Raw genomic sequence first — 10,313 nt, forward strand, 5'->3', positions numbered from 1 at the left:
GAGCCTTGACTTGACTTGGCGAGCCAGCTTGTCTCATCGATTGATGAAATTCGGTGGCTCGGACCCATTTACCAAATTAAACGCTGCACGACAACGTGTTTAACACTCGCCCAAAGACTTTTGCCAAAAGTACGAGTATTTGCCCGCAATCGGAGCTGGCTAAATAGAAATGCCAACAAGAGCGGGAATTTGTTGTGGGTCTGCCTTAGTTGTTCATCTGCCATAATTGCTGGGCCTCAATTTGGCTGCCTTATTGTCTTAGCCATGTTATCTGGCCAGCTCTGTTAACTTACAAACATCAAACAACTGAGACTGGTTGGCTGGCTGGTCAGCAGTCGGCATCGCCGTCGACAGAGGCAGCGACTTCGGCTCATCTTCATCTGGCCAAAACGCTTTCGATTTCGGCTTTTGGCCGTGTGTTAACAGCTGTCGCCCAGGTGAAGATGCCTCTGCCGGCGCCGACTGAGACGCCGCTGCCCGGTTGGGCAGATGCTGGGTCCGAGTATATATAGAAAATCTACAAGTTTTGATGCTTTAGTTGGTATTCCACACTCGACCTAGAAGTTAAACCAACTTAGCTTGGCATCGATCAAATTCAATCGTCCATTGAATTTGATACGATCGGTCGCGTCTCTTCCTTTTCCGATCCTCACAGTATCGTCCGCAAGGATTAACCACGCACACATACGCACCGCAAAGGATTACCCACGCACCCGGGATTATTGCAACTGCCGTTTGTAGCAGTCCGAAAGTGTACACCATGGTAACCGAACCCAGTTCCCATCTAAATCTAATCTAACCCAAAACGAACAATGATCGTGTGCAAAGTGCAAAAAATAACGAAACAAGTGTCCCTCGGTGTGAAGTCAAACAAGACATTTCGCAAAAGGAAACAGCAATGCAGAGAGAGAAACAGTATCAGTTTTGTTAGCTCAAAATATTATGGGAGTTTGCAGATATTTTAGATCTTAATTGTGTTAAAAAATGTAGATTTCCTCACATAAATGGCAATAAGGTTTGATAAACAGTTTACACTTTAAATTTTGATGCATAACAAAATATACAAATATTACAAATCGAATTTGTGGTCTCCAAAAATATATTATGTTATGTTTCTAATACTAAGGATCAATTATGTTATTTTTAAAATTTTTCCAAGGAAGAAATAGTGACAAATAGGGAAAAAAGCACATGTTTTAAAATGGAAAAGCTGATTTAATTTATTTGATTTTAATATATTTACTATAGAGGTTTTATAAAATAAAAGAAAGAATAAGAATATACTAAAACCTAATGCAAAACAAAACTGGATCACACATAAAAACAAAAATGACCCAAAAAGTATATTAGAAGAAAAGCTCTAAAGTTCTGGACCAATTTTAAATTGAATTTAATTCGATAAAAAATGATTTTGTTTAACGAATATTACTTTACTAAAGATTATTAGGATCTACGCAATGGCTGGTGAAAATACTGTGTGATTTTTTCTCTGTGCATCGCAGAGTATCGCAAACAAGAAGAAAAAGCAAATAAATTGGCAAAGCCAACTGCAGTTCCAATTCAATCGCCATCTATTTGCATTTCACATTTCATCGAGGGTCCAACTCTGGACCCGGGCTATCATCGTTGACCAGCTGGCGGTTGACATTTAAGCCACGTAGAAATTGAGCAAGTGCCATCGAGTGCAATGTTACGCATACGCCGTGTGGGCCGCCCACGGAGTTGGATCGCCTTGGCGCGAACCGCAATTTGCGTATTAAGTCATTAGGATGGACCAGCTGCATGTGCATTCTGCCATGTGGCGGCCGTTTCTATGTCAGCATTGACATGACTGAAGATGAAATTAAAACTTGTTTTTTTTTATCCATAATTTTCGCTTTTGCTTCTGACATTTGCGAGTGGCAATTTGCGATTGGCGTATTTAGGTAAATAGCCATAAAAACATTTGCCTTAAGTTTGATTCTTGACGTTGCCATTGAACCGCCGCCAAGAAATTGTTGCCCAAGAAGAATTCATTTGTTAAAGGGCTCCCAGTTATTTTCCCCAGGCATTTGTATTGGCCACATTTCTCACAGTTTTAAACTAATTTCATTGCTCCGAAGCATTGGCATTGAGGCTCTGCCCTCGATGCGGTGTGAATCGGATTAATTAGCTGCCAATTAGCATAATGAACCGTCAAGGGAAGAGCTTTGCCCAAGTCCTTTCACTTTCTTAGTCTTATGCTCCCCCATCCAAAAGTCAAAACCAGATTTAATTCTTGAATTCCGTAGCCAAATTGTTGCTGATGCGATAATTCAAACGAGTTAGAACAGCCAAAAGTTCAGGTTCATTAGCATAAATTATTTAAAATCATTTACATACAAAAGTCAAATTTTTGTTGAAATTAGCAAACAATCAGAGGTTTAAATAAAATGTAGACCCAGCCGCTTTTGGACATGTGGGCAATAATCTAACAGATTTGGTTATAAATGACACCCGAGACTCTTCTTTTTTATGGCAGATGCGTATGCTAATTTCAGCAGGCGACATCGGATTTTCTCGCTAGTTTTATGGCCTGTCTTGGCTGATTATTATATAATCATGGCTAGAACTGGTCTGGAGTTTGGAGCCCAGATCCGGGCCGGTTTCTGGCATAATCGGCTATTTATATAACCCCCGAAAATTCTCCGCTGGCCAATTAATTGAGCTCATCGACCACCTGCGGCCATCGACGAGCACTTTCATTAACTAGCAATGACCTTGCCGAAACTCCAGCGACAAATGCAAATGAACTTGCTGACAGCAGCGTCGGAAGCCATAATTCAGGGGCTGTTTCCTCGGGTCCCAACAAAGCACAAATCTCTTGTGTCGCTTCGCATTTGCATAGGCATTATGTATCAATCGCGGCAATCGGCGAGACTTACACCGCTTCGGGGGAGGGGACTGACCTAGAGATGCTAATGCCTGTCAAAGTTGAATGTCTGCGTTAGCATTTCGGGTGATTTTCAATGCATTATGGCAAATCGATTCGAAGGCTTTGTTGGCTGAACTTTACCACAGTTTTCAACTGCAGGCCAGCGGAGTTGCCTTGCCTCTTCCGATCCGGGCCATGTCGCCACGAAGCGTGAAGAGGCGATTAGCCTAGAAGGCGATCAATTAGTCGCAATCAGGTTGTTAGAGCCAGTCGTTAGTCACCTGAGCACCTCTGCACCGCCACACCACAAAAGACCATCAAGATCTTACACAGCATCGACTAACCACCCGTTCTCCTTTTCTCTTCCCCACAGAGAAGTGCACTGTTCGTTTTGGCGCTTTGCGCTGTGGCGGTGGCCACCGCATCGGCCGACACCCATGAGGTAAGTGACAAGTCGTCAATTTTCCCACTCACAGGATCTCACGAGCCACCCCCTTTTTTTAGCGCAAGACTCGTGCCGCCGAGGGATACTTCTACCCCCAACCCCAGGTGCCATTCGATCTGCCCGTGCGCACCACCCAGCCTCCCACGAGGCCGCCAACGCGCCCACCCACTAGGCCACCCACTCGCCCGCCGACGCGTCCACCGCCTACATACCTGCCGCCCACCAACAAGCCACCACCACCGGCCACCACCCGTCTGCCCCCACCACCACCACCACCAAGGACTCCTCCTCCAACGAGGCCCCCAACCAGGCCACCAACCACCCGTCCCCCGGCAACCTACCTGCCACCCACCAACAAGCCCCCAGCACCAGTGACCACTCGTCGCCCAACGCCACCACCACCACCAAGGACTCCTCCGCCAACCAGGCCGCCAACTCGTCCCCCAACTCAGCCCCCAACTCGTCCACCAGCAACCTACCTGCCGCCCACCAACAAGCCACCAGCACCAGTGACCACCCGTCGCCCGACGCCGCCACCAACCAGGCCACCGACCCGCGCCTCGACTCCGGCTCCGACCTACTTGCCGCCCACCAACAAGCCACCACCACCGGCTACCACCCGCGCCACTGTTCGCACCACCATCCGCACCACTCCTCGCCCGACGCTGCCTCCCACCAGGCCGCCAACGCGCCCACCAACCACCTATCTGCCGCCCGTGACTGTGCGCACCACCCGTGCCACCCCACCACCAACTAGGCCCCCAACCAGGCCACCAACCACCTACCTGCCGCCCGTGACTGTGCGCACCACCCGGTACACCCCACCCCCGACTAGGCCACCAACCTACCCACCGACCACTCGTCGTCTAACCACCCCGGCTCCTACCTACCTGCCGCCCACCAACAAGCCACCACCACCGGCCACCACTAGGGCTACAGTTCGCACCACCATCCGCACCACTCCCCGCCCTACTCTGCCTCCTACCAGGCCACCAACTCGTCCACCAACCACTTACTTGCCCCCCGTGACCGTGCGCACCACCCGGTACACTCCACCCCCAACTAGGCCACCAACCAGGCCACCAACCACCTATCTTCCTCCCGTGACTGTGCGCACCACCCGTGCCACTCCACCACCAACCCGCCCACCAACCAGGCCCCCAACCCGTGCATCCACTCCCGCTCCCACTTACCTGCCTCCCACCAACAAGCCACCACCACCGGCTACCACCCGCGCCACTGTTCGCACCACCATCCGCACCACTCCCCGCCCTACTCTGCCTCCTACAAGGCCACCAACTCGCCCACCAACCACTTACTTGCCTCCCGTGACCGTGCGCACCACCCGTGCCACTCCACCACCAACTAGGCCACCAACCAGGCCACCAACCACCTATCTTCCTCCCGTGACTGTGCGCACCACCCGTGCCACTCCACCACCAACTCGTCCCCCAACCCGTCCCCCAACCTACCCACCGACCACCCGTCGCCTAACCACCCCAGCTCCTACTTACCTGCCCCCCACCAACAAGCCACCACCACCGGCCACCACTCGTGCCACCGTTCGCACCACCATCCGCACCACTCCCCGCCCCACTCTGCCTCCTACCAGGCCACCAACTCGCCCACCAACCACTTACTTGCCTCCCGTGACTGTGCGCACCACCCGGTACACACCACCCCCAACTAGGCCACCAACCCGTGCATCCACTCCCGCACCCACTTACTTGCCACCCACCAACAAGCCACCACCACCGGCTACCACCCGCGCCACTGTTCGCACCACCATCCGCACCACTCCTCGTCCCACTCTGCCTCCTACCAGGCCACCAACTCGTCCCCCAACCACTTACTTGCCCCCCGTGACCGTGCGCACCACCCGGTACACCCCACCCCCAACTAGGCCCCCAACCAGGCCACCAACCACCTATCTTCCTCCCGTGACTGTGCGCACCACCCGGGCCACTCCACCACCAACTCGTCCCCCAACCCGTCCCCCAACCTACCCACCGACTACTCGTCGCCTAACCACCCCAGCTCCCACTTACCTGCCACCCACCAACAAGCCACCACCACCGGCCACCACTCGTGCCACCGTTCGCACCACCATCCGCACCACTCCCCGCCCCACTCTGCCTCCCACGAGGCCCCCAACTCGCCCACCAACCACCTATCTGCCTCCCCCCAACTGTGCGCACCACCCGCCCTCCTCCACCACCCACTCGCCCCCCAACCCGTCCCCCAACCACTTACCTGCCCCCCGTGACTGTACGCACCACCCGTCCACCCCCTCCCCCCACTCGTAGGACCACCGTGTACGTGCCACCACCGACCGTGCGCACCACCGTGTACGTCCCACCCCCACCCACCAAGCACCAGGGCTACCAGTACCCAGTGCCCAACATCCCATTCAACTTCTAGAGATCTAGAGATGATCCGGGATAGGGCCTTCGTCTAGGGCTAGATTGATCTAGTCAATACTCGTACAGTCTAACGTTACACGATTCCGCCGCTAGCGGTGCTTGGACGACACTTGTTTGTTTTTATTTTATTTTTGTAATTAATGAATCGCATACTCATACAGATAGGGATCATTGTCTATGTGTGCCCCAATTGTACAGCTAACAGTCTATCCAACTCTTGCTATGTTCTACCACTATGCTACGATCGAAGGGCGGCCGTCGTCTGTGACGCTCGCCAGCTCAAGACTATATAGCTCTATATTACGATTAAATAAACCTTTTATTCGGATCGCTGAAACCTGAACAATAAAATAAGTTTTTCGAATATTTACATGCGTTTCTCATGCTTTTCGGGAAGGGAGACTTCGAGTTATCTTGCGGTTTACTCATCTTATTGGGTTGTTGGAAACCGAAACATACATTTTTCGAGTATTTTCACGCATTTTATTTTTATTTTTGCAAACGGGAAATGGGAGCAAATCATGTCCGGGAGATTTTGTGGTGTTGTTCGGCGTTCGTCTTTTGACGATTATCATAAAAGTCGGTTTTTACGACTATGCTAAGGTGTTTGTTGCTGCCATGCAATAAAATGAAAAATGTGCAGGTTAAGTCAGTTAACCTAGACATTCAATTCTGGTCATTGCAGTTTGTACTTTTCGGATGTAAGAACTCTTTAGCTTTGTTATAAGGACTGTAAATTGACTTTTTAAAAAAATAGTTTAACTTTCTTTTAACAAACATAAAACAATTTACCTTCGGGTTAAACATACCTTAAAGTTATCCTTCGGATATATAGAAAAAAAGTTTGCAGTTAAAAATAATCGAATTGATTTGTATTAAAAGAACTTATCGTAGCATTGCAAGGCACTAATAGAAAAGGGTTTAGTTTAAATCAGTAAATAAGTAAACTTCCGGTTAAAATAAAATTATTATCCTTAAGTTCTCTGTACAAAATGATATCAAATCAATTGTGTACAAATTTATAGTAATTGTTAAATTAAGAACTATTAAGGCGATTTGGCTCTAATTATGTTCAGCAGTTGCGAGGCTAGGAATACATTAGCGTGCTAGATTAGTTTTTTTTCACAATTGTACCACCAGTTTTATATTTGATTTCACTTTTTTTATAACTCTTCTAATGGAAAACCATGTAGAGCCCTGTATGGCGTTCTTATCAACTTATCCGTCAGAGCATAACCAGTTCGGATTTACAACACCCAAGATATATTTCTAGTTACTTCGCTGCGATCTTCAGATTTTCATGGTCAATGCGTTTTTTAATATCTCTTTCTTTTCCACATGCCTGGGAGCACGAATTCGCCTGAGCAATTAATTTATTTGTCTGCAGCTTGCTGTTTTGCTTTCGCAGCCAAACTCTATTAAACTTTCTAATTAAGCTGTTGCACTTGGGCCGATATAACCAACGCTTTTTAGGCGCCGCCAGCTCCCGGCTGCACTCAGTCATCGTTGCGATCCGCGATGAGGCAGAAGCTCAAGTCCACATTTATAAAGCGATAGGCAAGCCGAGTGGTTCGAGCAGCAGAGTCCGGAAAGATGTTCATGCAGTCGGCAGTCAGTCAAAGACATCGAGACACTCGAACGCGACTGGATCCTGGCTCAACTAAAGGCAGGCGGTGGACTATGGGCCTGATCCTGGGGTACACAATTGTGAGTTGACCATTCTATCAGTATTTTAGAAGAATAAATCTGAAAAGGATAAGATGCAGACAAGAGTTTAAGGATACACTGATGATATTAAGCCAGAAACTACCACAAATATCGCGTATTTGCCAAAACGGATTGATAGTTCCTGACGCAGAAATGAAATAAATAATTTATAATTAACAAATCATTAATCAGTTAGAACGATATTTAACACAAATGTGATCTTTTCAAGTAGGGTCTTAATTCTTAAGTATTAACAAAAAAAACCTAAATTACAAGATTCAATCAGATATTTTTGCTAGCAATTACAAGTCCATGTTGAAATAATGAATCGGATCTGCAATTGTACATCTCTCAACTTTCAATCCCATATTTATGGTAGCAATTTTATGATCATCTGGATGTGATGAAATGGGTTTTAGTCCAAAAACCAATTACCTTCAAGCACATGTAACCCCATAATCTTTGATCTTATTTTGTGTGTGCCTTGCAGATGTCTCTCATGGTAGTCAAGGTCGCCTCCGCAGCAGCGCTTTATCAGCAGCAACATCTACAACAGCAACATCTACAGTCCCCCAACGACATTGAGTCCTCAGCAGACGAACCATCAACCACGGAGCCTGAGCCTGAGCCCTCCGACGGCGACAGTGACAGCGACATCGACAAGATGCGGGCCAAGTTGCAGCAACTGCAGCATGAGCAGCAGCAGCAGTATATGCGCCAGCAGCAACACCAGTTGCAACTGCATCTGCAGCAGATGCAGGCGACGCAGGGAGCTGCTGGGGAAACCGCCTACTTATTGGAGCGTGCCGACAGCAACATTGCACCCATCTACGGGACGTGGCGCACGAAAGCGCAACGGCAGCAACACGCAACATCGTCGCACGAACCGGACGACGCCCATGTCTATGAGCGTCTGCCCAAGCGATCGGCGACCATGACGCCTCTGAGGGGGCTGCTGCGTGACCAGATGCCACGCCCACCACGTCTCACCACCCAGGACATGCAGTTGTCCTTGGGCTCGCCGACCCCGCCGCCGGCGCCCACAAAGGCGTTGCTAAGGCGTCAGTACTCGGAAACTCCGGGATCCCGTGCTCAACGAAACCAGGAGGACTTCAAGCCCAAGCCCTTTCACTTTCCCTACGATGGCCCCCTGCCCGAGCAGTTCACCAAGGGGGCGACGGAAGGTCGACCGGAGCTGAACAACATCCAGGACATCCTGCAGCACCTGCACATCGGTGGTCTGGCGCCCAGTAAGCTGCCACCCATGGTAATGATGCCCACGGGCTTGCACATTGCCGGTAGCTTCAAGAACCTCAAGTCCAGTGGCATAGGGAACTTCTTTCGGGGGAAGCGCAACAAGAAGCAGATGCAGTTTAGCATTCCAATGCCCATGTTTCCCATGGCCATGCCCATGCCAATGCAGTGGTATGCTCCTGGGGTCGGGATGATGCCCCACCAGAGGGTGGCCATCGATCAGTTGTATCCCTACAAGCCCCGATCCCCGCAAGATGTTAATCTGCTGGCCATGCAGTCACTGGGCAATGGGAAACCACTGTCGAAAAAGAAGAAAAAGAAGCAGCAGCAGCAGCAGCAACAACAATTGCTGGAGCATGGAAGCCAGCAGCATTTTGTAGCAGATCCCTTCGTGCAGCACTTTCCACCATCTGTGCTTTCGCTGAATGCCACTAGGCAGCCGCAGCTGAAGAGGGTTCCCTTCAAGGTCAATCTGGATATATATCCAGTGCTGCCACCTTCGCGACCCGCGTCCGTGATGCGACATCCCTTCCAGCAGGAGTACGCCCTGCCCTCGCCGGCTGCCTTGACGGGGACCACAGCGGCCGCTTTCCACATGGGTCACGGCCTCTACCAGACGCCCTTTAAGTTCCCCACCCAACAGCCAGTGGTTTTTCCCGATCAGGCCACCAGATATAGTCAGCAGCAGGCCTTGTACCAGGCGCAGGCCCACAAGTTTCCGCCTCCGAAGAGCGTGCATGCTGATGAGGCCATTTATGGCCAGAGTCTGGGACAGAGTCAGGGTCAGGGTCCAGTGGAGAGCCAAACGAACCCAATTATGCTGCACCTGAACGTATTCCCCAAGCAGAAACCCACTGCCACGATTCGCAGCTCCACCAATCCGTTTTACAACCACAACATGCAACGCAACACGATCAACTCGAACGATTTGCCACCTCCCAATCCGCCAAGTCCAATAGAACCGAGACAAGCAGGTAATGGTAACGTTACTCACCTGCAGCAACAGCAACAGCAGCAGCCACAGCAGCAACATCATCCATTGTTCAATCAAACCCAGCAGCAACACCAAACGTCACAACAGCAACATCTGCAGACTCAGGCTGGCAATCGCTCTAGTACCATTTCCCGCAGCGATCACCAGCCGCTGATTGACTTTGAGCATCCCATTGTGGCCGCCGAACTGCCGGATCCTGTCTCCTTGGCCAACTTTCGGCAGGATCATCGGTATAGGAAAACGCCCGTGGACGAGCACTTTCGCTACCAGAAGAGCGCCAACATCGAACAGTTGGCTGCCGAGGCCCAGACCGCCTCGCTCTTCCGCTTTCCCGTCGAGGATCTGATACAGTTCCAGGTGGATGATGCTCTCTAACCACTAACTACGCTAGTTGTACTTAGTCTTAGTTAGAAGTAGCCACATCATTCCATATGGCAACCAGTTGTTTGCCCTTAAATTAAACATAGATAAATTGTATTTTTTATATGTATAAATATATTACGTATCTCAATCTAACAGATCAGTATCAACAGGTGGTTATCATTCAGTTTTTATGGTTTGAAAATGCAATCAAATATATTCCCTAAATTATGCTAA

General features: G+C 49.7%; 2 protein-coding genes across 2 annotated transcripts; both read left to right on the forward strand.

The window, feature by feature from the left end:
• The first annotated feature begins 551 nt into the window (after positions 1-551).
• LOC108049387 (proline-rich extensin-like protein EPR1) lies at positions 552-6,127 on the forward strand. The gene is given in 4 exon segments (XM_044456708.1): positions 552-763; positions 3,267-3,335; positions 3,398-5,518; positions 5,520-6,127. Coding segments are annotated over 4 exon segments (2,433 nt in total). The 5' UTR covers positions 552-760; the 3' UTR covers positions 5,760-6,127.
• Positions 6,128-7,354: 1,227 nt separating this feature from the next.
• LOC108049393 lies at positions 7,355-10,091 on the forward strand. The gene is made up of 2 exons (XM_017130549.2): positions 7,355-7,468; positions 7,959-10,091. Exons 1-2 carry the CDS (start codon positions 7,355-7,357, stop codon positions 10,089-10,091), a joined length of 2,247 nt encoding a protein of 748 aa, XP_016986038.1.
• Positions 10,092-10,313: the final 222 nt, after the last annotated feature.

This window comes from Drosophila rhopaloa, unplaced genomic scaffold, assembly GCF_018152115.1.
Source record: "Drosophila rhopaloa isolate 14029-0021.01 unplaced genomic scaffold, ASM1815211v1 contig_150, whole genome shotgun sequence".
Classification (NCBI taxonomy): domain Eukaryota; kingdom Metazoa; phylum Arthropoda; class Insecta; order Diptera; family Drosophilidae; genus Drosophila; species Drosophila rhopaloa.